Below are 26412 nucleotides of genomic sequence, written 5' to 3'. Positions count from 1 at the left end.
TTAATTATTAATAATTATAATTAATAGTTAGATTTAAAAATATACTTTATAATAGATTTAGCTTAATATTATTTTAGTCTTTTAGGTAAGGTAAAAAAAGAAGGCCAATATAGCTGCTAAAAGTTAGTATTTATATTAGTTAATTAAGGCAGTAATTATACTATTAAGGCAAATAAACTTTATAAAATTTCTAACCTTTAAGATATAGGCCTATTATAAAGGCCTTATTATTTAAGCCTTTATATATAAAGTTAAAAGCTTAATAGCCTTATAAGGCTTATAATAAGGAAAAAAAAATTTTTAAGTATTATTAATTTACTATAATAGAATTTTTATATATATTAAAAAAGTTCTAAAAGTAAAAAGTAATAATAAATACTTAAAAGATAAGAATTATTTATTATAAAAATAACTATTTTAATATATTAAAGCTTTTACCTTACTTTTATTAATTTTAGTATAGGTAAAGACTTTTTAGCCTAACCTCTATACTTAAATATCTATTTCTTAACTATCTAGCTTTTTTAGCTTTTTATTACCTAGTAACCTTACAGCCGCCTATCTCTTTACTCAATCAACACCTCAGCACAATGTCCATTCCAAACGAAGCGCTACAGAAGGTATGGTCTCTCTTGAAACCCAAGTTCTCCCGCCCTCCTTCAGGGAACAGCATTTTACTAGGCCTCGGCCCAACTGACACTCAGCATATAGCTGGTGCGAGAGATCGAAAGCCAGGCGCTGGTTGCCCAGCAGCAGATTGGCCTAGCCAGGACGCAAATGACTTCGAAACAACGAGAGCAACGTCTCGTCAAGCTCACACTGAGCGAAATGGCCAGTCTTCCTCAAGACGCTGTCGTCTACGAGGGTGTCGGTAAGATGTGAGTGCCTCTCCTATCGAAGCTCAATCATCCATCCCTCTCGTCTTTTTCACATCGACCCCGCATCTCCTCGAACCAAGCTTGGTCTCTAACGCATGGCCGTTTTGGCGCCTCTTTATAGGTTCGTCTCGCTCCCGGTGGATTCACTTCGCGAAAAGCTTGAGGGCCAGACACAGACTCTGGAGGGAGAGGTGGACAAACTGAGCCAGCGTCTGCTTTATTTGGAAACAACACACAAGAATAGCCGCGAGCATATCGAGCAGATGCTCCGAGCCAAGTAGACTAAGCGCTGAGTGATACGCGCGATCAATCTGACTTTCCTCTATTTCTGAGGGTTGTTCTTTTAAACGCTGTCCAGTCATCGCTGCCGTTCAAACGTGCGACAGAAATATCCCTATGTTTCAACAGGCGCCAGGCCTCTTTCTTTCCAGCCCTACAGCTGCGCCGCGCATTTAACAGACCATGTGCACACCAACACAAAAGCCGATGTGACCGCCGAGACTCTGCTTACGGTGGGCTTGCCTTTAGTCTGGGTCGAGATCGTCGCTGTGACTGTAAGACGCGAAGCATGGCGCCAGTCCCGATCAGGAGGGTCACTTTGATAGCTGAACCAAGCGACGAATCTCCTGGCTTCAACTAGGGATGCTGTCGATAACCAGGGCACCGATCATCATGGCAGCTCAGTAGTATATTCCGGAGCATGATGGGGCATTCCCTTCGATCTCTTTGTCTTCTAAAGGTCTCACCGACGTTTGCCTGCTGCAACCCACCTCAAGCTGACAGCGTCGTGCGACCCTGATTTCTCACCAGTATCACCGATTTGTGAGCAAACACCGGGACGGACAAGGGACCTTGTTCAATTCAGACAGTAATTAATTTAGCCCCCACCAAGTTTCAGTTCAGCGCCCCGCCCCCTCCCAGAGTCCAGCCCTACAACCAACATGGAGTGCTAAGGTCGGCACGGAACCGCGGTCCCCTCCGAGGGACGGATGGTCCAAATGTTCTGTGGGCTGTGTTCCTTCTTATTTATTCATGGGACCGCTGCCACTCAGTCCTCTTTGTCCCCTCTCTCGTCTGACTCTCCCCTCTGTTGCAAATCGGGTGACTACTCCAGCCTGTTGTCTTCCAGCAGCGCCACAGCCTATACGATCACATTCGATATCATCATCTCCGAATCGCTGTTTCTTGCTCATTTGGTCCTGGTTATCTACCAAGATGAGCCGAAGTAGCTATAGTTACGATGATGAGGATGACTACGACATCCGCTACCAGAAGCGTGGGCCTTCGCCTGGCATCCGGTATGTTGCGAACCCGCAACGTACTCAAAACTATTACGATGCACCTCCGGGGCCCAGTTACATTGGAGCTGACCGCCTGAACATCACAACCATGCACCGTTCTCGGTCTCGGTCTCGTACTGGTGAGCTATCTCGGACTCGAGAGCGTCGCGCCAGCAGTCCCCGGGCCCCTGTTCCTGTAATTATCAACAAAATATACAATGACCTCTCCTCCGACGATGAAGATACTCGCCGCAAACAAGTTGCGCGGTCTTCGCGGCGGCGGCGCTCTCGGTCTCGCTCCCGGTCGTCCTCATCCCGATCTCGATCATCTTCTTATATGACTCGAGAAGAATGGGAGGCTGAGAAAACTCGCAAGGAGCTTGAAGATCTTCGCCTCAAAACAGCACGGGAGAAGGAGGAGCGAAGACTTGTCAAGCAATACCGTGACGAGTGGGAGGCTGAGCAAGCACGTAAAGATCTTGAGAAAAATCGGCTTGCTAGCTCGCGCGAGAGAGACGAGCGGCAACGCGAGAAGGATGAGCGACAGCTTGTCAAAGGATATCGTGAGGAATGGGAGGCGGAACAATCACGTAAGGAGCTTGAAAAGATGCATCTTGCTCATGCGCGCGATGACGAAGAGCGCCGTCGATTGAGGGAGTTCAAGGAGGAAGAAGAGCTCAAGCAGGCCAAGCGCGAGCTCGAAAAGATAAAGGGCCGTAAAGCGCGCGCTGATGAGGAAGAACGCATCAAGAAGGAGATTGAGTTGAGGCGCCTGAAAGAAGAAGACGCCGCCACAGAAGAGAGACAGCGCCGCGAGAAAGAGGCAAATTCTGCTGTCGAGGATTACAAGAGAAGGGAGCTTGAGCGCGCTGCCAAGGAGAAGAAGCTCAAGGACCAGAAGGAGAAAGAAGCAGCTGAAGCAGTTGAGCGTTACAAGCAGGCAGAGAAGGATCGCATAGCAAAGGAAAAGGCCGACAGAGAAGCCAAAGACCGGGAATACCAGGACCGCTTGAAACAAGACCTCGCCAAGTCAGGACTCGATGATAAGACCATCGAGGCCATCTTGAAGAAGGAAAAGATCAAGAAGGCGCAGCCTCAACACCCACAGCCTCTACCACATCACGCGATGGCTGGTCCAGCTCACCATTATACCCCTATGCCTGTCCCAGTCAACCAAATCGCCACAATTCCTCCTCCACCCCCTGCCGGCCAAGTTGCTCGACCAACGTATACACGCATGTCCCGCCGACATCTGTCAATCGAGTCGTTGCGCGAATTCGGTGTCGAATTCGACTTTGATACTGTATGTAGCAGCCTTTGCTGAAACTTTCATTGATTGCATAGTACCGAGCTAACTCTATTGCCAGGATCCTGACTATCTACTCATTCGACGCTGGGTTCCGGAATGGGAGCAAGACCGACTGTGGAAGCACACAAAGCTGATCCGGGAGAAGCGCACCAAGATGCTTATGGTCGAGGAAAAGCGGCACGGCAGAGAAGAGCCAGACTTTGAATGGGTTCGCAAGAAGGACAAGGATAAGCATAGCCGCCGAAGGAGCAAGTCACCAGGATTGTTGATGTATTTGGCTGGCGCGCGGCCGGCTTAGGCTCAATGGGTGATGGGATGTAGGTTGCGAGCGAGATCTTTTTCCATTAAACCAGCTAAGAAGTGGCCCTCTAGTTCTTATCATTTGAGACGAGTTGTTGTTACAGTTGTTGTACACGATTTACAGTTACCTTGCTCCAGCTCGGCGAATCAGCTCCTCGTAAACCGTCCAGGCCAATGCCGAACTCATGGCCTTGCGGCTCATTCGCAACGCCAAGCCATCCCATAGTGACCGGATACCCTCATGTGTTACCATTTTATACCAAGCGTGCCATATATTCTTGTATTCCAGTGGCTGTAATTGAATCCGTGTTTTGACCGCATCAAATGGGTTCGAAACAATGGAGCATGCTGCACCGGCAAACATAGCGGAAGTGAAGTTGACAGAGCTAGCCAGAGTTGCTTGCATTCTGGTTGGGCTTTCGCCTGATGCAACCGGCTTAGACGCCAGTGATCCAAGGCGCGATTTCAGCATCTCATAGAATAGGACGTACATGCCAGCATATGGTGCATCCCGAAACGCCGTGGCACCGAATCCAGAGAAGAAGCCACGCCAGCCCTGAGTACGGCGTATGTCATTCGCAGCTGACATGATGGAGGGATAAGAATATAGACTGGATTCAAAGCGAACCTTGATCACGGTGAGAGGCATAAGGACAAAGCCAGCAAACGTTCTTGCAACTGCGCCCGAGATAAGGTTGCCCGAGTTCGTTAATGAGGGGAGGACTGATGAGCGGCCCTGGGTCTGTAGCCGCCGACCCAGAATACCTGTCTGGTGTGCATGCTGGCGAATCGCATTGAGTGACGTGAAGTAGAGAGCTGAGCCGAAGCCCGTCCGTAGCGCTGAAGGGACGGTACCTCGCCATAGTGACTTTACAAGGCTTTGGGATTGCCTCAAATCACGTAGGGTAGCGCTTAAGGACGAACTACCAGACTGCTGTACCCGCGTTTTGAGGAGATCCAAAGGTTGTAGGAGAACGGCTGAAGTGACGCCTGAACCAAGGCCAGATATAAAATGCCGGGCTATTCAGTTGTGTCAGACGGCGAATATTGAATGGAGCTGACGGAGGCTGAACCACACAGACTCCGTTATGTGGAATTGACCAAGAAAGCATACCTGAATTGGCTGGCCGAGAGGTTCGGGGCTCGGTCATTGGTAAGGACACAACAGCACCATTGTGTTGAGTCGGGGAACCAGCAATTGAGATACCCATGGCTAGTCACAGACTTGAGCCACCGGGCATGTCGGGGAGATAGAATGGGTGACGTGACGAGATAAAATCACACTGAAAGCCTGGACCCCGCTGCGTGAATCGGCCCCGCTTTGATGCATCTTGCACGTGTTGGTAAAGAATGGCCCAAGTCCGTAGGAGACATGGATCAGTTCGCGCCAACGCCATTGGCATGGTTACCCCGATAATCGCCTATCACAGACTCAAGACGGCCAGCCAGAAGACGGTGGCGTTTGACAAGCTCAACCCATTCTTTTATACCAATCGAAGCAAAAAGCATGCCGAAATCAGCCCCCAGCCTCCCCAGACTGCCCGCGCAATAGAGTACCTGCGTCAAAATGCTCTCCCTCGATGTCTGGTCTTTGACGGTTGGCAGATAGATTCGCAACGTTTCGACAAGCATCTCTACCATATGTAGGGGAAAGTCAGCCATTGGGGACGGCAGGGCTCCCAAAGGATCAGTTTCGTCGTTCCCGTGCGATGCGAGGCTCGAATTTATGCTCTTAAACACAGAGACGATGCTAAAGCTCTGTTCGCGAAATATCTCGATAAATCGTTTCAGGTACCGCTCTGTCTGCTGGCCGCCTGACCACGTGCTGGTAGCTTTATCCTTTCGAAGTCGTTCCTCATCTGCCAAGTCTCTTAGAGGTTCCAATGCTTCCAGTGTTGTCAAGAGCGTAGACAAACGGCACACCAAGAAGATGGCCGGGAGTGCGTCTTCAGTTGACGCATCAGTCACCAGATCCGGGACGATTCGTTTTAGCCAGCCCATCGTTCGAACGGCAGCGGCGAGCTTGAGATTGGGTGCTTTGAGCGTCCCAATGAGATCTGCAGCCATCTGCCTAATGGCAGCATCCGCCTCGTCTAGTACCGAAGTGACAAGCGGTGAGTCTGGGTAGAGGGAAGCAAGTCGTCGGACGTGCGCGTAAAGCTCAAGCGTAGAGGAATGATTGACCGGCGCAGTCGAGACAGCGGACGAAAGAAGGAGAGGCATTTCCATGACATCAACAAGACGTTCCGAGTTTCGAAGTAGAAGAAGTGCCTGCTTTCTCCGCGCCAGTAACTTGCTCTCGCTGGCCTTGCCAAAAGCCGACGAGAAGTGTTCTGCTTGCGCATCTAGTCGGGGCACTGCCTGGACAAGGTCTGAGGCTCGCTGTGCCAGAGTCGGTAGGGACGTTCGTAGCGAAGCATGGCTCGCGGCTGATTCAACGACGGGTTTGTGGGATCTCTTTGAAAGCGCTTGTACGGCAAGCAGTAGGGAGTGGGAGGTCTGAGATAAGACTTGAGGCTCGGATGATTGAAGGGAGCTAGATTCTTGTTCGGCAAGATAGGCCAGGTACTCTAAGGCAGATGGGTCGTTCGCCTGATCGGGCGCCAGCAGGTCTCTTAGAGCTTCCGCCATGGTGGTCTGAAGAGTCGTGTGCGGTTGGTGCGAGACGATGCGACACGAGATAATGTACTTGAGGTGTCAAATCGTCCAGCTTCAGTCGATTGTAGAAAGGGGGGTATATTAGGACAGCAACAACTGCAAGTCTGATCATGAGAATGGAGAAATGGGATTCAAACGAAGTATCAATCTTCCAAGCTCCAGCACAGACACGCCCGTGACTGTATGCTCGTGGACGATCTAGTTAGTGTTCTAAATGAGTGAGGTGGCAGCTGGCCTTGGCTACGGAGATCTGGTGGGGGGAGGATGATGGCACTGCCAACATCAGGTACTCGGCGGCCCCTGTTAGATCGTATTACCTAAGGCCTCAACGTCCAGCCAATAACCCAACCTAAGCCTATCAGAAAGCCAGGACTGCGCTGGCAGGGTACGAATAACGGATTAAGCTCCGAAGACAGATCAAAATGCGACCATCCAGACCCTTACCCGTGCTGTTCCCACGTGAGCTTCCCCAACAGACGTGACCAGGCGAATGAATATCAAGTTTCCTACTTGAGGTATCCTTTCGTTACGCCGCCTTGCCTCGGCTCATTTAAAGTCTTTGCTCCTCCGCATTCTTTTGTTCCCAGCCCTTTCTTTCTGGATCTTCTTGCTGGGTTCTCACGAGCACAAGCCCCAACCGTTTTGTAACTCCAATAACTCCAATTCATCCCGCCAGCATGAAAGACCCATTTCTTTTGCAGCCTTCGCCCTGGCTATCAGAAAAGACACAACCCTGGGCCGACTATTTCGACCTGCCTACTCTCCCGCTGCACATACACGAAGTTCTGGCCGCAGCGTTGTTATACTCGGTCATCTTCTGGCCTATATCGCCATGGATCTCAAACCTTCTGGCCCCGAAGCACTACTCCAAACTGCCTCGCAAGCGACGGCTCAACTGGGACGCCCACGTCGTTTCCATGGTTCAGAGCTGCCTAATCAATACCCTAGCTATATGGGTAATGTTCGTCGATACTGAGATGAGCAACATGGAATGGGAGGAGCGTATTTGGGGTTATACTGGTGGTGCTGGATTCATCCAAGCGCTTGCGGCTGGATACTTCCTCTGGGATTTAGTAGTCACCAGCATTAACCTCGATGTATTTGGCTTGGGAACCTTGGCACACGCAATCGCCGCATTACTTGTCTACTCACTCGGTTTCGTAAGTTAACCACGATGGTATGCCCCCTCTATCTCTACTAATCGGCCTTCAACAGCGTCCATTTCTCAACCACTACGCCTGTGTCTTCATCCTCTGGGAGTTATCCACACCTTTCCTCAATGTTCACTGGTTTATGGATAAAATTAACATGACTGGTACGCGCGCGCAACTATACAACGGTGTCATGCTTCTTTTCACATTCTTCTCCTGCCGGCTTATTTACGGAACTTATTCATCCTTCCGTGTTTACCGCGACGTGTGGTCCGCCATCAATGTTAAACCCGACATGAAGGCACTCAATTTGCCAACCATGTCATTTGCGCACCCAGACTCCACGGTACCCATGTGGATTGGCATAGCCTATTTGGCCAGCAACGTCACGCTCAACAGTCTCAATTTTTACTGGTTCTTCATGATGATTCGCGCCGTACGTAAGCGGTTTGTGCCTGCGGCTGATTCGGAGGAAAAGGTTCAAGAGAGCCCAGTGACTGAGGCTGAGATTGATCTGTCCTCCGTCTCAACAGGTTTATCCAAGCCCACTGGCGGTCGTCGCCGCAAGGCCTGATCGAGTCCGGAAAGCCAGCAGGTCTGGGTGCCTCATATCCTTAGACGTTTTCAGGAAGCGCTTCTGGTTGGTCGGATTTGTGACGACTGAGAGCTCGCCTTCGCAAACATTCAAGACTGCCCCTATTGCTTACCAAACAAGGATGCTCTCGAGTTTCAATAACTTTAAACCATGAATACAACTCTATGGAACGGAAGAACCACTCGATATTTTTCTTCCGTCTGATCATGTTATCCCTGTGGCCCCCTTATTTTTCTCCGATTCTATTGCCTTTTTGTATTCCACGTTGCCAGTTTGCAACGAGACGTTGCCTCGTTAATGATTTACGTTCTTTTACGACATTGCATAGACTTATAGACGAGACCATTAGAAGAGACTGATCTGGCTTGTCCAGGAACAGTCATAAATATACTATTATTATTCCACACTTGACTCCCAGGTTGGTTCACCTGACAAAGCCGGCATATACATACAAGATGTGAAGAAAGATGTCCAGAGTATTTGCAAACAAGACGAAACGGCGCGTGATGACGGCCAGTTTAACAAGCTTTTCAAGAATTAAAAACCAAAGGGGTTCTGGGGGGCTGTAGAGAACATTAGCATTATACATATACAGCCGAACTCGGTTCAACGTACTCGCTTGCGCCAGGTTAGCCCTACGCCCTGTTGCCTGAGGCGCTAGTTTCTTGGTCTCATTTGTCACGCCAAATCGCACCGGAGGAGGTGGACCAGTCTGCTGTGGTTGCAGAGGCTGAGGGACTTGCACGTTATTCATACTACCGATACCACCCATGTTCGTCATGCCAGTAGTTTGGGGCTGCAATCCTGGCATACCTGTTCGCTGGGGTTCAAGAGCTGGAGGCAGGTAGCTGTTGATGCCTCCTGTAGGTACTCCATACATCGACTGCGTGGTGGGGAAGGGCGGTTGAAAACCTGTGGGTTGAGCCTGCATTGGGACGAACTGATTCGGTCCCTGCATTCCAGTCATCATGGGCTGCATGAACTGTCCTGCGCCAGTGGGGAAAGACATCAAGCCAGGGCCTTGTTGTCCTGGGAATCCAGTCATATTGGGCTGCATTTGCTGAGGGGCTTGCTGTTGCTGCATCTGAGCCGTATATTGCTGTTGCAGGCGGGCTTGTGTGATCTCGCTCAGGCTCTGGCCAGGAGGCGCAACTTGGCCTTGCAGAGCACCTGTCATCTGCGGCATCATGGGTGGAGGTGCAAAGCCGCTGGGCTGGGCTGATTGCGGCGCTGAAAGTGGTCGCTGAGGTGGTGGAGGGACGAGAGAGCCCTGGTTCGCAGTACCCTGTGGGGGAGTAGGACGTTGCCGAGCCTGAGCAACAGATGTAAAGAATGAGGGGGTAGCGCCGCCCAACGGTTGCGATACGGGTGTCGAGGTTGGCTGAGCAGCGATGACAGGCGCCGGTGCCGGGGCGGGTGCTGGTTCAGCCCTGGTGGGTTCGAGAGGCGTTGAGAGCAGCGATAACTCTTGCATCGAGCCAGTCAGGGCCGGGGGAGGAGGTGAGACAGGAGCGGGCTCAGGGGCAGGCTTCTGAATAGACTCAACAGCAGGCTGAGCTTTAGGCGGCGATTGCTGCTTGCTAGGCTTCACGTCCCAAGCATCGTCGTCGAATCCAGAGCTCGATGCTTGACGAGGTTCGGGGCTCTTATTTATAGGACTTGTGGGTGGGGGTGATCTGCTGTCGTTTTCCCCAGTCTTGGAGGACTCGCCTCGCGAAAAGGCACTGGCATCAACAACATCACTTGTTTGGACCGCTGGCGCGGGTCGACCCTTTCGGGTGTTGTTTCGTAGCGCACCGCCGGGTCCAGAGAATAGACCCCCTTCACCATCAACTCCATCAGCGGTTCCTCTCTTTCCACCGCGGCTGCGGCCATATTTGGCATCCAAGGTACGCATGACCTTGATGATATCACCCTCGCGAATTCCAAGGGCTCTCAGAGTGGTGGCATCCACATCAGGAAGCACGCTCTCATCCATGGAATCCTTGATAAAGGCTTGTGCGTAGCGCTCACACAACCCCACTGCAACCTCGCAAGACAAGAAGAACTGAAACCAATCGTAGTCGGATTTGGCATCCTTGTCGACCGTTGCGCCTGCTGAAGTACTACGTTCAGGGGATTTCTTTTCGGCAGACCGAGCTCTCTTGACGTCCGCCAACGGCTTATCATCTTCAAGGGATATGCCTGTGAAGTTTTCAACATACTCGAGATCCTCGCGCGACATTTTTGTGATAGGAACTGCAATCTTGACACCATTCATCTTATGTAAGTGAATCTTTCCGTCCTTCAGACCAAGAAATTGGGCTTCCACACTGAAAGACCGGGAACGGTCTGTCCAGGTGCGCACCTTGGACGCGTCAGGTTCTATGAAAGGCATGTCAGCAGATGCCCTAAGTCCCATCGCATACATCTAAGTGAAAAGAGCAATCTGATGAAGTGATAACTTACTAGACTTTGATCGGCTTTGACTGCCGCCATCACTTCGTCCATTTTCTCGACGGCTCCGCTGTTGTCCCGAATTATTACCAGTTTCTCGTGCCATGAGGCTACTGCCTCGTTCAGGGAGAGGCATTCCCGGTCCTACCTGCTGAGGTTCTTTGCCGGCCTTCATGGCTTCCTTGGTCAATCGGATCTCTTCGAGGCGGTTTTGTTCGACGAGGGACTTGGCCGAGTTTATGCCGCTAGACGAGGGTAGTGAGATAGAGCCAGTGATCTCAATATAGCTGCTAGGGACGACTCCTTCTTTACCATTCTTGAGCCGGCGAACTTGCCACCACTCCTCGCTCTTCGTATCGTCGATAACAAGCACCTCGTCTCCCACAGCAACAGTTACCTCGTCGTCGCCTTGTGCCATGAAGTCATACAGGACTTGGCCTTTTTTCTGGCCACCGCCACTGCTGCCTTGTGTCCCAGCCATGATCACCTCACGGAGTCCTTCGGCACGTACAGCTCCAGCCAATTCGCCCAACATACTGACGATCTCCTCGGCTGTGTCCTTTGCTCCGGCGTGGAAGTCGACGCTCTTGCTTGGGCGCACAAGTTCCATGAAAACGTGTTTTCCCTCCCGCGAGTAATGCGTCATGCGGTCAGCGGTCCATTCCTGTGAAGGTCCATCAGAAGCATGCTCTGGAGCAACCAGTATGATACCTGTTAAAAGATTAATTCCTAATGTTGTTGGCATCTTCTTCTTCTTGCCCATGATGGAAATCATCTCGTTGATGTTATACATATGAAAGCCGCCAGGAGTACGCTCGACATCTTGGCGACGATCCGGGTCCCTGTGGTCTTGCAAACTACGGGTGTGTATAGGGGAGGGGGGTTCGTCATAAGTTGGAGATGGTGGCGCTGGTACCCTTGGTCGGGCTGGCAGAGTCGGTGATCGTACGGGATCGTCCTCGACTTCGGGGGGTTCGCTAAACGTAACAGACGCACGAGGGGGCTGTCGAGGAGCCGCAGGTTGCTGAGATTGTTGAGAAACTGAGCGGCCATGCATGACACCTGCGATAGCAGCAGCAGGGTTCGAAGGAGTAGGCGCTGTGTCATTCGGTAGGTCCGGAGATGCCACCTCTGGTTCGGGGGAGGAGATTGAGGGAGCCTGTGGTGGTCTTGAAGGTAGCGCGGGCGGCGGAGACGGCAGCGGCGGCTGAGCAGACTCAGCAGGCGCGCCCATTTCGATGTAGTTGGAAGGGACAAAGCCATATTCGCCGTCAAGGCCAGTCAGGATCCAGTCAGGGTCCGACGTGTCGTAGACAGCAAGTGTAGCATCCTCGTGAAATGACAATTCTTCGTCCGTCTGGCGCGTGTAATCGAATAGAGCTCTAGCATGGTCTACTGGCTGGGCCTTTTAAATTCAGAAACGAAGCTTTAGTACCCGTGCTGTGATGGTGCTGTGGTTGTTTGGCGTCAACTTACCTCCTCGACATAATTACCAGGAATAAGGCCTGTTGGCTCTTCCTCGTCATCAGCGCCGGCCTTCTTCTTTGCCTTCCACCAGCCATCGTCGCCGTTTTTATCAAGGATGAAGAGCAAGTCTCCATCCTTTATTGCGAGCTCTCCCTCAGCTTGGGGCACGTAGTCGTAGAGAGCCCGGTAGACACCCAGGAACCCCATGTCGAAGGTCTTGATTCGGCTCAATCGGTTGCACCGCGCGAGTACGTCTCTTCAGCAAGAAACCTCTGTTGAATTAAGTATGGAGAATTGAAGGGGCTGGCTAGAAGTAAGACTCTACAATGCGATGCGATGCGATGCGATGCGAAGTGACGCAGTGCGTCGTTTGTCTGAGGAGCAAATCAATGGGTTACCTTGGTAAGGCAGGTATGGACCGATCCGACGTACCGTACCTTCCCCCTACCAAGTTCATTAACCAGAATCTCTGATTGCGGTATAACGTGGGGGTGTAGAATATGATCCACTATGTGTTAATTCGTTCGTAGGTGGGTTGGGTCGCCAGAAGCGGAGCATTGCCGGTGCATATTGTGCGTCACCCCTTTATCTGGCGCAGGTTGGGCTCTAAAGTAACGTCAGCTCAAAGCTAAGCACTGCACTTAGCAGGTAAAGCTACCCTGTATTATATACATGGGCCGAGATAGGCCATGAGCTTCACTTACCCCAGCTGCCAGATTATAGAAGATGGGAAGTTTGTAAGAACAATCAACGATGATGAGCGATATCTTTTTAGGTCTCCAGGATTTTTATGTTTTTCTCGGCCAGAGGTTGAAGCTCATTGGTCATCTACCACTCGCTGCCAAAAAAAAGGAGTGAACTAGGAGTGAACGAAATCCAGTCACCAAAGAGAACCTTGTTGATTATTTAGATACCTAATACTTTATATCTTTGTTATCACATAAGTTTCCCTAGATCATGCCGAAGGGAGAGCAAATAGTCGATTACTCAATCCTAGTACGCCATTGTCTATCCACACCTGTCGGGTGTCCAATTGTTCATCCATTCCAATACCTAAAGCAATTCTATTCACGGTGTTCAAACGGTTACACATCTAAGTACACGGCCGAGACTAGCAAGGATCAGGTTTCGGGGCCGAAAATATCGTCTTCAGTGTCACGGCCGTCATTAACTTGAGCAAGATTCCGATGGCTACCTGTGCGGTGTCCACGAGTAAAAATGCCTGGGAACATTCTCGGATCGGTTCCAGAGAGATGATGGTCTGACATAGGATCGCTGGACCATGCTTGATCTCGGCCGGCCGACAGACCAACTTGGGATGCGACCTTTGCAATGTGATGGCCAACCGGTGAAGACGTCTCGACATTGCCAGTCTCATTGCCCGTTGCGACCCCCAAGCCAGCGGTTTGGCCAGCCAGGGACGTTACTGACTCTGACATCTTGCTTTCATTGCCAGGAGCTTGCGCAGGAGGCTCATTCGCAGCATTGTAAGTGACATATTTCGACAGCCTGGGAACAATCGTGTTAGCATAAATGATCGATCATACGGAAATTGCCAGTCGCTTACACGTCTCTCTCCTGCATCAAGGTGAAGTAACGGAACTCTTCCCTTCGATCAGGAACATTTGTCTTAACCATGGCGTTTCCTTCCTTTCCTGGCTTATTGCAGCCACGCCCTAACCAATGCTCCTTGATGGACAACTCGTAACCACTTTGTTTAACAGAGTTCTTGGCGAGCTCACACATGTCAACTGAGTTCAGCTTGTAAATCTGTGCCGCAACCGCATACTCCTCGATTAATGGCTCTTTGGTGAACGCAAACTGCAGAGGATCGTCCGTAGATAGTGAGACATTGAGACCTCTCTTGAAGTACTGGTGGAAGGGGTTCCGCTCATAGGCAAGGAACAGGGCATTGTTACTCAGCGGTGACATGGCGATGCCGATCTGGTCCAGATAAAAGACATACTGAAGAAGGGGGACCTTTCGTAGGAGCAATCCGTGGCTGATGCTATGACAGCACAAGGCGGCAACAGCTAAGTGCTCGCTGTCACCAGCTTCTCCGCAATGGGGTCGCAGGACCAGCGTGTTGAAACCACGCTTCTTACGCCAGTAATTCAACGACACTAGGTTAGAGTAGAGATAGTAAATCCAGTAACTATATGGCGGGTTCTGTTTGGTATCCCAGACTTTTGGCACAGGGAACTTCTTGAACAGCCGACGCTCGACTTTACTCTCGTCGTCAACACTGTCGAAACCAATCACTCGCTGAAGGAAGATATGCAGCTTGGGATGGCTTGATGGGTCCTTGGTGACTTCAAAGAGTGGCTGAAACACATTTTTGACCACCTGTTCAAACGTCTCCATGAGACCACTTGCTTTGTAGACGTCGTAGAGGCGAGGGATCTGGATGAGCCAGCGGACATTGTGCGAAAACAGCTTGTTATCAACCACCCAAGCGGCAAGCTTGTCCCACTCATCAATCGATTTGCCATAAATGGAGATGCGCCACTCAACCATTTGATACTTGCTTGACTCAAGATCAGATATGACTTCTTTGGTAATTTCGGCAAGGTACCGGCCATGGATGAAGTTATCTGTCTTGAGAAAGATGGTTCGAAGGCGGGACTCTCCGACTGGATTGTACTTGAGGTTAAATTTGTCAAAGCGATGGAACGAATCCGTATGAGCCTACAGCAGTTAGTAACTCAATTCTCTGAATGCAATATCGAGTTCAAAGAGCAAGCCTTACATGCATGTCCAGTGTATCAATGCTCAGGTCATAGGCTGTCAGATTAATACTAGCAAAGACCTCGGCTAGGGTGAGATGTCTTCCATCGCGAAACAGTACGACTTCGTTGGGAAATTTCTTCATCTTACTCTTAATGAAGCGAAGCAGATGTTTCTGGTTCATGCACGCAGAATGATGAACGTGGGTATCTACCTTTCGAACATTGTAAAAGTCTCGGTGGGGAACCTTCTTGCTGTCGGCTGTTTCTTGATACTCATTCAAGAGGACATATAAGTTGAATTTACCCTCGAGATATTGGAGGCGTCGAAATGCAAAACTCTTACTAGGCCCGTCAGATGAGACGTCCAGAATGTCGTCCAAGTCCATGTAGAATTCTCTGATTGTAGGAACCTTGATCGCAGGCGTCTGAGTATCGTGACCTTCAAAAACTTGATAGACTCCGCTATCGTCCAACTTGTATGAGCGTCCATCAGCGCCCGGCAGAGGCAATATGTCGGCCATATCAAAATCCTCTCCAATATCTTGACCTGGCTTTCGCCTTCTTGCATAGCGTCTACCTTCATGCTGCTCCTGGGGCAACTCTCCTGGTATGGACCCAGTAGCATCCTTACTACCGTTCAAGCCAGTATTCTCTTGACCTGGTACGTGCTCTGTAGTACTTGCTCTTTGCCTCGACGATTGCTGCCATGCCGGCTCTGGTGGAGGGGGATAAATTTCCCAGTCCGGGCCGTCTCTTGGATTATCATCAGGCCCCTGATTCGAGAGGGCGATATATTTGCGCCTGGTGTCGAGGATTCTCTGAATGTTTTTCGAGATAGCACTCAATTCTGAAGTGATATGGGGCTCAGTGTCGAAGAGTCCACCAGAGGGCAGGCCATTGCTGGAGCCATCAGGTAGCCGTGGATCCTGGGCAACCTGGCCAGCATGAGGAAGGGCAGAAGGATGACTAGGTGGGAATGGGGCAGGTTGCGCATCGAGTTTTGTAGGTGATTGAGTAAATCCCGAGTCAACGGCAGGGTTTGGCATCTCCAAACCAGGAGGGAAAGAATCGACTCGACGACCACTCGAGTCTAGCACAAGACTATCGGCACCATATTCGGTTGCAGGGCGAGACCCAGAAGCAAGGAAAGGACTTTGCGGTATAGATTGGTAGCCAGCCCCACCACCGCTGCGTGCATCGGCCTTGTTTCGGTGGTAGAAGTATTTTGCGTCCGTCTGGCTCATTTGACGCTCAGCGACAGGATCGTAAAAAGTAGTTCTCTTGGGCAAGTCGCGGAGAAGCATCCCATCTTCGAGCTCCTCAGCTTCGTTGCCGGTGTGGGAGCCAGCGTCAGAGGGGGCATTGTGCGAGGCGCCATGTCCGGTTGCACCAGAATCTCTAGTCTCGTCTATCTCCTCATCTGACTCCCGTGCCCGCACATCAAGAGCGCTTGATTCGCTTTCCTCGAAGATAGGGCCGCCTGTGGCATATTCTCGGTCAGAAAAGTTTCCAATTGCTGTCGTTATCGTCGAGAACCAAAGCAGGGTTCGTGATATTGGGTCTGGCGCAGAGGAGGAGAGGCAGGGCGAGCTGTGGAATACGTACCAGTCATGGCGATGCCTTGATCTGAATACGATTTAGCTAGCAGATCAAGTTCCCTCGATTTTGTAACTCCTCCCTCGGGTGATGGCTTTGGGGATGGTAATTGATTCGATTCTAATTCTCGAGAGGACGTTTGAAAGAGGAGAGCACTAGGAAGTGTGCCTACAATAAGAGAGGCAAAGACAGAGCGAACCCCCCAAGGAAAGGTATGACGGTGTGACACACCAGGGTTTATAGCGGGCCATAGCGGGAAAATGCGTCGGTGCAATGCACGCCGTAGGCAAGGCGGGGGGTTAGAGGTCCCATCTAAACTCATTGAGGCATCTACTCGGTATTGAGTTAAAGCTCCACATGATAGTTGCTCCTTGGAAAGTCTCCCTTACCGGATGAAGGAGGTGTTGTGCGCCTGTTTCAAGACAGTAGTGGTTTTTCTCCATATCAGATATGCATATAAATCTCCTCAAAGCAGAATATTCTTCGAGATAGGGCTCCGCAGAACCGGCAACCGCCGTTCTCCTACAAGACAGGGGTCTCAACTTAAAGTACCAACCTTGGCTCAATATCCAACTACCTTACTAAGGGATATAAAGCCTCGATTCTGGAAGAGCTGCAGTCACCAGATCTCATCGTTGAATTCTCGCCGATTGAGATCCGCAAGTCATGACTTTTCCCATCAAAGGCATGGTATCAAGATGCAGATGGGGCTCGGCATCTTACGAGGAATATAGATGCCATTAAGCATTAGATAGGCAACGTACTCCCGCAGTCTTTCAGAGCACAGTGAGACACTAAATTCGAATCATAGGCTCGATCACGGCTGGCTTACCAAGTGCCGCGAATACGCTGAAGAATCAATCACCTTAACTCTGCCATAAAAGTTAGTAAGTAAAGAATATTAGGAACCAAAGTCACCGCCAGCTCCACTAAATTCGGAAACACGGGTCCTCTGCCGCGTTACATGGTCCGTTGCTGCAACCGTAGTATCGGGTCAAATCCCTGGTCTTGATAGAGGAGACCCCTAGACAAGGAGATTTTGAGGCAGTAAGAGTGACAGGGTAAGTGCTTTGGGCACCGGGTTTAAGCAAAGTACATCTACGCATTCATGCAAGATGAATTCGACAGTGGCTTCACTTTCCGCTTCTCATTCTTGGGATTTTCAAGCTTGATAGGGGAGTGTAAGTGAATCACTACTGCAAATGCGTATGTCATAGTTCTGATCCTACGAAGAGGTAGCTTCTCTAAACCAAAAGAAGGACGCTTTTCAGAGAAGTATATGTATCATCTAAAACTTAATGTTATTCGTGTGCTGAGTGTTGTCTCGCGACATACTCGAACGGGAAACGACATCACTCAATATCAGCCAAGTCCTCGGTCAGGCCTCAGGTGAAGGTGGAATGAAGAAACCCCATATTCTTCTACCCTTCAAGTCATGGTTATACGTTAGGCATTGGAGATTCACAGTCAGAGTCTCTCAGAGAAAAGAACCCCTGGCTCGCTGCCACCGTTTGATGCTAACCCTCATCGGACCATTCCCTTCCTTGTTAGCTCTGAAATAGTATGGAACAAAAAACAAATTCACAGACCCGGCAGTCTCTGGCGATGGTGATTCAAGTGCTGAAGGTGACTGCTTCCACCCTTTCGCTTGCATCGCAACATACTCTTAGCCGGACGCTTCATGGTCCACTTTCTCTTCAGTAACTAATGAGTCTGTCCGTATGAATACATCCTTGAAATGATTAGATTCCGAGGGGTTATCGAAATCTTCAAGGTAATAGACGATTGGCCTCGTGCGAGGGATAATTTGCTTTAATTTGAGTAGGGGTGGGGTGATACAAATATTGGCTCGAAACCATGAATGTATAGTGAGAACCGAGATTTTTCAGAGAGTTAGGAAGGCCGTAGAGATAGATGTATAACCCTCCTCAACATTTGAGGCGGCACAAGTTCGCTGGTGGGTACAATGTAAATCTTCCTTTGAACCAAGCAGGCAAGCGAAGCCGGATGGCGGTCTGCAAAAATGATGTAGACGATTACTTGAAGTCGACCTTGCCTTCCCGTGGCCAGTCGGTCTTCTGCCGGAGTGTGATAGTTGAGTAGCCCGCCTTGAATTGTAACTCGGCACTGGTGTGTAAGTGGAAATTCACAAAGACGCCTTTGACATCATTACCATAATCCCAAAGATAGCTGCCCAAACTGCCGAATAGTCCCATCAAGGTTTGGAGGGCAACAAGCGCACCAGAACCACCTCTCACGCACGTTTTTGTCAGTTTCAGAGCTGGCAAGTTGGTCGATGTAAGTGAAGGATTTGCCATCCAAACTCATGGCCGTCATGATAGTGTTATAAAGACATATCTCGACAAATTCGGCGCATCGAGAATCGAGATCAAGGTGTAACATTCGTTGCGCGAGCGTGAGGAAAGCAATCGAAGCGCATGTCTCAGCATAGCAGCCTCCTTCATCCGTTCCTTGAGGGAGGAGGTAGTCAATTCCAAAGCCCTCCCGCTGTGCCATAACACTGATGCCTCCAGTCAAGTACATCTCTCTATCAACCATGCTGTCCCACAGCTTATGCAGTGCCTGTGACCATGCTTGGACATTAGGTAAACCCTTCCACTCTCTGCGGAGAGATGCAACATGCCAGCAACAGTAATTAAAAGGTTTCCAGCTCTGAGAGCGTGTATTTAAGTTGTGTTTTGTGCTGTGATTGGAACACAAGCTTGGCTATACCAATAAGCCGTCGATTGAGGATATGAGTTCTACCGCAGCCACACGCTTTCGCCTCTCTTCTCTCTTTCCCAGCCGTAGAAGTGTTTCCCTTCATTTCCATCAGTATTCCCTCATTCCATCAGAAAATACTGTGCCAGGTCGAACTCTCGTATTACCTGTAGCAGCGTGCAGTCGAAAAAGCGATAGCTCGATTTCAGTCTGACCAGGATAGCCTTTTAACTGGCCTTCTTCGTGGCCAAAATGGCTCCATGATGAGAGATACATACTTCTTAATAGGCTTGAGAAGTAAATTATTCTTATAGTATTCCTTATGAGCAATTACGGCCTCTAAGAGATGGCCGGTATTGTATCTGCGTCGCCAAGTCAGCTCCCTGAAAGTAACCGGACCTGTTTGACGACCTACAATTCATTCATATCCCGGATTTTGGCCCATCTCTTTGCCGGTTCGACCACAATATAATGAACGTTCAGGTAGTCGTCTTGCTGCTGAGCTGAGCTGATCATGTCCACAAGTTCGCGGACACTCTGATCAACATCCTAGTCATACTCAACTGAATCAGCTAGAAAGCATCAAGCCCCCTCAATCCATTTAGCGATATCACTGTTCATGAATAAGTGGTATGGATCGGGCCACATGGACTTGCCGTCGTAGATAGGTCGCAGCTGACCGAGTTGGGTACGAACTGTAGTGCGCGAAACAGTCTTTCGTCGTCTTGCTAGAGTGGATTCCCCCTTAGAGGTTGTCTGCTGAGAGCCAGTTTGTGGATGCGACATGCCGGGAAAATAAGTCTGGGTGATAGCAGATGAGTCTGAGATCCAGGCTCCTGCTGGTGTCGATAATCGTTGCCATGAGTTTGTAAGTGTGTGAGTGGTATATAACCTGTAGGGGGCGGCGTTGACTACGGGACGTATCTGAATATTGTTCCCCGCGTTGGTGTTGGAGACCAGAATGATATGCGTTCGAATGACAACCTTGAAGATGCGTGGGCCTGACCAACATCTCATTCCGTCCAAGTTGCTTCCGGTGTCCCATTCAAAGGATGTCGTCGGTATTTTGTGTGGTATACGGATTCCTCCTTACGAGCACTACAGGCACTTGATATTAACACAACTATGGTAAATTCACACGGTCTATGAAAATGGCATTCTCAATTGTCTAGTCTGTATAAGCCCTTTAGCTTTTGGTATTCGTTAGTATATAAGATTCACCATAACGCCGACATGGCAGCATTGGACAAGACGTCCGTCTACACTGAGATCGTCTCTCGTGATATGCAAGGTCGCCCTAAACCATCAACGCCGTCTACAATTCGTTGAGCTTCGCGTAAACCCTTTATACCGAAAATAGGCAACATGCTCCTCAGCTTCCTTTGTTGTCCCTGGTAGAAACTCCTTTCTCTGCCGATGTCTTCTTTCTCGAACCCACTGAGTATAGCCCGCCGGCACTGAAAACAATAATAGCACCGAGGAGTGTACCAGGAGCTAGCTTGTTGCCAAATAGCCAAATGCTTAGAAGTAGGCTGACGAGCTTTCGGATGTTGAGGACGATGGTGACGGTGAGAGCCGTTGACGCAGCGGCCAGAAGGTTGACCCCCCGGATACAAGCATATTGAGTAAGAACATTGGTAATAAGGAATAGAATCTGACTGGGAATCTGGAACTTAGTGGTCGCCGAGCCGAAAACGCCTGGTAACTGTAGCGGGGTGCTCGTCATAAGATGAGTAAGAGTTCGTGCCATTGAAGGAGCAAAGGGCAGGAACAGAGGCAGAGAGAGGGCATGCGAGTAGAAAAGGTTTTCCTTCCACTGAGGGCCGTATTTGGCGTATGTTGCCTCCGTGTAAAGCCCCATGATGGCCGAAAGAAGCTGAGCCACGAAGAGGATCACTAGTCCAGTGCTGAAGGCCGGACGACCACTGCTTTCACTCGTACCCTATAGCCAAGATTCATTATTAGCGTATGCCTAGCAGAGCTCATAGAAGGAATGTCTACCTTGGCTTGAGCATCCGACCATGCAGCCAAGATGACGCCGAGTGTCAAGAGGACGACGGCAACAACTTGCATCTGAGAATACCTCTTGCCATATAGATAGCCTGCGGCCATGGTTGTGATACTTCCACCAGATCGAAGGATGATATGAACTGGAACGGAAATATCATAACTGAAGGCGTGGTTGTTGAGAACATTGATGGTGAAGAAGAGAACAATGTTGAATATCCAACGGCTGATGGGAACCTTGTTAGGTGTAAGGAAGAAACGACTGTTCTTATCAAACTGAGCGACGAATCCTGTCACAGCGACGAAGAGAAATTGGACAAACGTCAAGAGAGTTCCTGTAATGAAAAGAATGCGTCAGTAGGTCATGGGGCCGCGGACGATTTTCATACCACTTGATGGTTCAAAGCTATAGAAATAACTCATCAGTCTCATAGCACAGTATGGATGATTATACACATGGGAAACTCACTTGACGATAGCTTCAAGAGCATAAACCTAAAGCCAGGATGGGTTGGGTCAGTCCATATGGCCATGTAAGACAATTGGTAGCGGGGGGCAGGAAATGACAACGTACATTTGAACAGCATCCTCCAAAGATCAAGCTTAACATGACACCGACTGTCAGTAATGAAGGCCCGACCTCGTAAGCCACCAGATTGGCAATGTTCTGCACTACTGATGACCTCGATCCTTGCTCCAGGTCATTAACAGGAGCGCCGTGAGAGGCGCTGCCACGACGGACCGAGCTCTCGAGGACCGTCATGTTGGGGGCTGCTGTCCTCTTGCGGAGGATGTGGGAAGGTATTTCGGTCGCCATCTCTGTGGGATGGGAGGTGTAAATAGTAAAAAAAAAGGGAGTGACGGGTGGTATCCCTCAACAAAGAGCTCTGCTGACAAAAAGCGGCTGGGCCGATTTATCGGTGTTGCCCTTGTGTCTTGCTTGTCCTCCAGGTAATGAATGCAGAAGAGCCAAGATGAGACGGGGGCCGAGGGACACCCAGACTCCTCGATTAGTAGGTAAGGCTGGGCGTTGACCCGCACCAGGCCAGCGGTACCACGGTACCTGCATACTCACCAAGATTTCATTGGACCAAACCGTACTGGGTACACGGAAAGAGTTAGTGCTAGCTGGACAGCCCTATCTCGTCTCAAGTAACTTGAATTCAACCAGAGACCATCCATCGCAGGTAGGTACTACGTGATGGAACATTGCTGCATTAGAGTTCATGGCAGCTCGAAAGCCTTAGAGATTGGCTATGGAGCTTACATAGGCCTGCGTCGCGATACAAATACAAATGGCGGATTGGCCAATAAGTGACCAAGCAATCAACTACTTGTGTTCTTCTCAGAGGCGTTGAATGCGGCCCCTGCATCTAAACTTACCATTACCCATCATCAGTCTCCCTCGAGACTCCACTGACTCGGATGGCGGGCGAATAGCCATCCATAATTTCAACTGGCTTCTTCTCAGGCATGAGTGGCATTTCTTTGATTCTCAATAGTCTCTTTGTGGTTTCAGCTACACGTGGCGACCAAACGCCAGCCAATGCATCCGTTCACCTCCCTCCCATGTGGCTCGTCCCGCTGGTTCATTCGCTTGCTTCATAGACAGATAGCCAGTAGCTCTCTATCGCCAGTCTCTTCAACGGCCACATCCAAAGGGCCTCTTCCAGCTTTCTTCCTTCTCTCCGCATAGCATTCATTCCAAGCACTATCGATGATACGTGCTATCGCTTCTAAGTATAGTAGGTCGTGTTGTTCCGTATTATCGTTTCCTACACCATCGAGATATGACGTCTTGCCCAAGAAGAACTGGGCAGATCCCACCATGACGGAGGCTGAAGTACTTATACTCTTGCTGTTGCGACTTCGACTTCAAGCCAGGGACTAGGTCGCTTAACTGCCGTACGAGATGAACGCCGTTACCATGGTCTAGAGTGCCGAGAAGACAAAGAGCTGTGCCCGCACGTTAGCCATGGTTGACATACAAAGGTGTGCTTCAGTTTTACTTACATTGTTCGTAGCTGCAATCGCAATACTGTCCTCGAAGGGATGCCAACTCATATGCAGGATCTTCTTGTTGAAATCGATCTGGTCCGCGTCTGTCTCCTTACGCATTCGCTGGCCCTGACCGCCTGGACTACCAGCCCTAGATCCACCCTTCTTGCCATTGGTGGCTGTTGGGCTTGTCGAAGCGTTGATTGGTGTGGGCACACCAACCTTCTTCGCCTTGAAAGCCGACTTGTCCGCCTGAAGGACCACCTCGACCTCCTTGTCAGGGTCTGAAGGATAGATCATGAAATTGTTGTTATAACTGCCTGTCATAACGTTCTTCGCATCACCAGAGAAGACAACTTCAAACTTGTCGAATATACTATCGTTCTCGTATGTGTCACACAATCGTGGCCGGAGATGCTCGTGGATCGGTATCGTCTTTACAGGCTGTCGCTCCATGTTGATATCCCAAATCTTTACAGTTAGGTAATCGCGAGATAAGATGTATCGGCCGTCATGTGAGAACCGGACGTCGGAGATAGAGGAGATGATTTCGGAAAAGAAGGATCGCGACGAGGGGTCTTCTTCCTGCTCGAATACTACGAGTAGTCAGCATGCTTGCAATTATACAAGAAATTCAGGTGCACAAACGTTTCGCGTGCTGGTCGCATAGAGCACTCTCTCGCATGTCAGCAAGCTTGATGGTACCCTTAGAGCTGGCATACATGAACCAGTTGCAGCTCATGGGGTGGAATTCGGCTGCTGTGATCACTTCAGTAAGTTCCTCCATATTGGCAGGCTTGATGTCGACGATGTTGAAGCTTTGGTCCTGAATATTGAGGTTCCAGAGGTTGATCCGCAAATCATCGCTGCTGATGAAGGTCTCTCCGTCACTGTTCACCGAGATGCTGTTGATATGATAGGCATGTGCGTTGGCGTATGTCCGGCGTGGCACGGCGGCAACCACTGTGTCATGATGTGTGAGCCGAGGCAGCTTTAGGTCGGCGGCGTTCTTAAACTGATGAGACGGTAAAGGCTTGGGAGCGCCGCCACCACCTGCAATGCTCCCAGGAGTTACATCGTGAGAGAGATTGTTCTCCGCCACAACCTTGAGCGACTTCTCAAACACCTTCCATAGCTTGATTGTCTTGTCATTGGTAGACAACAGATAGTGTGAAGCGTTTTGTCGCCTGCACCACTTTATCTTGTTGATCTTTTCCTCGATCTCGAGGGACTTCAAATAGTCGAATTCGGGCTCATGCGACTGAAACTCGGTGTGAAACTTGTACTCGCAGGTTTTTTTCTGCATCAATGGTCAGCGGCGACAATAGATAGTGCAGCACCAAAGCTAAGCCGCACGCAAAAACATTCGGGGTGACGTACCGTCTCATTGCGTTCGAAGAGCACTACTCTACCTCCCTTGTCGCCAGTAGCGAGATAGTTTCCGGTATGGTCGAACTCAACCGTCGAGATGATATCAGCTGTATCAGAGCGTGGCAGTTAGTAACCATGATGGACAACTGGCTCTGAGGTAGGCAGAGGGTGGTGACATACCTTCGGTGATGTCCTCAACATCGCCCTTGTCACCAAAACACCTGCACACGACAGCTCAGCTTCACCTTCAAAAACGCGAGAGGAGCCCAATAAGGGATCAGGAGAGATTACGTACTGCGTGAACTTCCACGTGGGCGAATTCGTCTCGCTATCAACCATCTTGGTGAGCGGCGAGGGCGGGGGTCAGGAGGGGTTGTGGTTGTTGATCGAGGGAGGCAAAGGTCAGAATCGATAGCTGTGGGTTCGAATGGCGGGGCCAAGGCGGAGGTGAGGATTAATCGGAGCCGAGAACTTGGAAACAGCGGAAGTAGTTGAAGTTGACGAGTCGAGGCGACACGAAGGGAGATGGATGGATGATGGAAGCTACAACAGCACACGTCTGATCTGGTGTTGCGGTGGTTGTTGGATAGCGTAAGGTAAGGTGGTGAGTGGATGGGCGGTGGTGTCGTTTCTGGATATCGTCTTTTGTCGGCGCCGCAGTGGGGTCTACCAAGATATGCCGCCGTGATCTATAGACGTCGTCCAAAATTATCCTGTCCGATGGCAGGAAGGGATATCGAAGGCAGGACGGCGGAGGGTTGAATGATGCTAGGAGGTGGGCAGGCGTCCAAGGCTGAAGAATAATGGTCGGGTGGTAATGGTGGTAGGCTGGTCTGCTTTGGTTTGAACGTGAATGTGGATGTGGATGTGGGCGAGGAGCAGAAGCAACGGAGGGGCGGGCCAAAGAGATGAGGGAGGAGACAGCGAGTGGAGGGAGAGCGCTCTGAAGTCTGTGCTGAGCTGCGCTGTGCTTAGGTAGGTTGGTGAGCTGCCTACTGTACTGCACTGCACTGGGCTGGCGGCACAAGACCTGGCCACCTACTGAAGGTAGGTAAGGTACCTACTAAGGTAAAGGAAGACAGCTCAAGACAACAGTGGAGGTCTTGAACTAGGCACCTATGCTTAGCTGTAGTGGGTATTGTTATGTCTGTAATATATCGAGTTTCGTGATGTTTACGTACGGAAAGGTTTCGCTGCAGACAAGACGGCTTATTTTGTGTCGACAACATATCAAGAACAAGCTGGGAAGGGCAGTGACACAGCAGAAACAAAAGTCAAGCTGCTTTGATCTGATCCAGTTCGATTTCGGGTTGGCCTGGCCGGGCCTGGTTTGGGCTTGGCTGGATGATCGATGGGATAGGACAGTTTATGGTGGATCCCTCATGTCAGGTTCTACGTTGATGATTCTGCGAGAGAGACTGGACCACCTCCAGTAAGAGTTAAGCAATAGCTCAGAGCTGAGTTGGCACTTGGGTCCAGAAGCCACAAGAGAGCTCCAAGGCTTCATTGCCTACAATAGGCTGTGCCTCAAGGCTAGACGCCATCAGCATACTAAAATCGATGACTTAACGTGCCTGTGTGGGCTGCTTCTGTTTGTGAGGGGTTACCGACCTAGTGACCCCAACAGCTCAACCCTTGGAAGCCCAAGTTTACCTATCTTGACAGACTTCTGCGCATACCAGGGATATACATAGCTGTAAGCTCTGCTAGCGACGAGAGCTAGAGCCACCTAGGTAGGCATTCTAGTTCTTCAAAGTGAGGCTCAATGACAGGCTATTGCGTTGGGCGCATCTACGCAGCTTACATCTACCTTAATCCATATATTAGATCAAGTTTGATGTAACAGCGGGGTATGCTTGGATGACTTGACATCCATAGGAAGGTATTCAGATGGACAGCAGGCAGCACGGTCAGCA

At 50.1% G+C, this 26412-nt stretch overlaps 11 protein-coding genes across 11 annotated transcripts; 3 read left to right on the top strand and 8 right to left on the bottom strand.

Moving 5' to 3' along the window:
* Positions 1–590: 590 nt before the first annotated feature.
* Positions 591–1159, top strand: FPRO_00553 (uncharacterized protein; the record flags this gene model as incomplete). The annotated part of the gene is made up of 3 exons (XM_031225137.1): positions 591–620; positions 712–878; positions 1000–1159. 3 exons carry the CDS (start codon positions 591–593, stop codon positions 1157–1159), a joined length of 357 nt encoding a protein of 118 aa, XP_031075917.1.
* Positions 1160–2093: 934 nt separating this feature from the next.
* Positions 2094–3765, top strand: FPRO_00554 (uncharacterized protein; the record flags this gene model as incomplete). Its single annotated transcript, XM_031225126.1, has 2 exons — positions 2094–3461; positions 3526–3765. The coding sequence occupies 2 exons, from the start codon at positions 2094–2096 to the stop codon at positions 3763–3765; spliced, it is 1608 nt and encodes a 535-aa protein (XP_031075916.1).
* Positions 3766–3891: 126 nt separating this feature from the next.
* Positions 3892–4978, bottom strand: FPRO_00555 (uncharacterized protein; the record flags this gene model as incomplete). The annotated part of the gene is made up of 2 exons (XM_031225113.1): positions 3892–4787; positions 4882–4978. The coding sequence occupies 2 exons, from the start codon at positions 4976–4978 to the stop codon at positions 3892–3894; spliced, it is 993 nt and encodes a 330-aa protein (XP_031075915.1).
* A 166-nt stretch (positions 4979–5144) lies between these two features.
* On the bottom strand, positions 5145–6398 carry FPRO_00556 (uncharacterized protein; the record flags this gene model as incomplete). The annotated part of the gene is made up of 1 exon (XM_031225102.1): positions 5145–6398. The coding sequence occupies one exon, from the start codon at positions 6396–6398 to the stop codon at positions 5145–5147; it is 1254 nt and encodes a 417-aa protein (XP_031075914.1).
* A 704-nt stretch (positions 6399–7102) lies between these two features.
* FPRO_00557 (uncharacterized protein) lies at positions 7103–8150 on the top strand (the record flags this gene model as incomplete). Its single annotated transcript, XM_031225091.1, has 2 exons — positions 7103–7585; positions 7641–8150. The coding sequence occupies 2 exons, from the start codon at positions 7103–7105 to the stop codon at positions 8148–8150; spliced, it is 993 nt and encodes a 330-aa protein (XP_031075913.1).
* A 558-nt stretch (positions 8151–8708) lies between these two features.
* On the bottom strand, positions 8709–12281 carry FPRO_00558 (uncharacterized protein; the record flags this gene model as incomplete). Its single annotated transcript, XM_031225080.1, has 5 exons — positions 8709–8734; positions 8787–10535; positions 10620–10677; positions 10756–12012; positions 12084–12281. 5 exons carry the CDS (start codon positions 12279–12281, stop codon positions 8709–8711), a joined length of 3288 nt encoding a protein of 1095 aa, XP_031075912.1.
* A 914-nt stretch (positions 12282–13195) lies between these two features.
* On the bottom strand, positions 13196–16415 carry FPRO_00559 (putative AMP deaminase; the record flags this gene model as incomplete). Its single annotated transcript, XM_031225069.1, has 4 exons — positions 13196–13583; positions 13642–14762; positions 14824–16319; positions 16409–16415. 4 exons carry the CDS (start codon positions 16413–16415, stop codon positions 13196–13198), a joined length of 3012 nt encoding a protein of 1003 aa, XP_031075911.1.
* Positions 16416–18435: 2020 nt separating this feature from the next.
* On the bottom strand, positions 18436–18958 carry FPRO_00560 (uncharacterized protein; the record flags this gene model as incomplete). The annotated part of the gene is made up of 2 exons (XM_031225058.1): positions 18436–18526; positions 18573–18958. The coding sequence occupies 2 exons, from the start codon at positions 18956–18958 to the stop codon at positions 18436–18438; spliced, it is 477 nt and encodes a 158-aa protein (XP_031075910.1).
* A 744-nt stretch (positions 18959–19702) lies between these two features.
* FPRO_00561 (uncharacterized protein) lies at positions 19703–20137 on the bottom strand (the record flags this gene model as incomplete). Its single annotated transcript, XM_031225047.1, has 1 exon — positions 19703–20137. One exon carries the CDS (start codon positions 20135–20137, stop codon positions 19703–19705), a length of 435 nt encoding a protein of 144 aa, XP_031075909.1.
* Positions 20138–20492: 355 nt separating this feature from the next.
* FPRO_00562 (uncharacterized protein) lies at positions 20493–21944 on the bottom strand (the record flags this gene model as incomplete). The annotated part of the gene is made up of 5 exons (XM_031225036.1): positions 20493–21062; positions 21122–21462; positions 21517–21533; positions 21597–21622; positions 21702–21944. 5 exons carry the CDS (start codon positions 21942–21944, stop codon positions 20493–20495), a joined length of 1197 nt encoding a protein of 398 aa, XP_031075908.1.
* A 1115-nt stretch (positions 21945–23059) lies between these two features.
* Positions 23060–24835, bottom strand: FPRO_00563 (RGB-1 protein phosphatase 2A regulatory B subunit; the record flags this gene model as incomplete). The annotated part of the gene is made up of 6 exons (XM_031225025.1): positions 23060–23083; positions 23141–23721; positions 23774–24425; positions 24506–24603; positions 24677–24717; positions 24792–24835. The coding sequence occupies 6 exons, from the start codon at positions 24833–24835 to the stop codon at positions 23060–23062; spliced, it is 1440 nt and encodes a 479-aa protein (XP_031075907.1).
* Positions 24836–26412: the final 1577 nt, after the last annotated feature.

This window comes from Fusarium proliferatum (assembly GCF_900067095.1).
Source record: "Fusarium proliferatum ET1 genome assembly, contig: FPRO_scaffold001, whole genome shotgun sequence".
In the NCBI taxonomy this organism is placed as follows: Eukaryota; Fungi; Ascomycota; class Sordariomycetes; order Hypocreales; family Nectriaceae; genus Fusarium; species Fusarium proliferatum.
The sequence above is the reverse complement of the archived record's forward strand: the minus strand, read 5'-3'. Positions and strand labels throughout refer to the sequence as shown.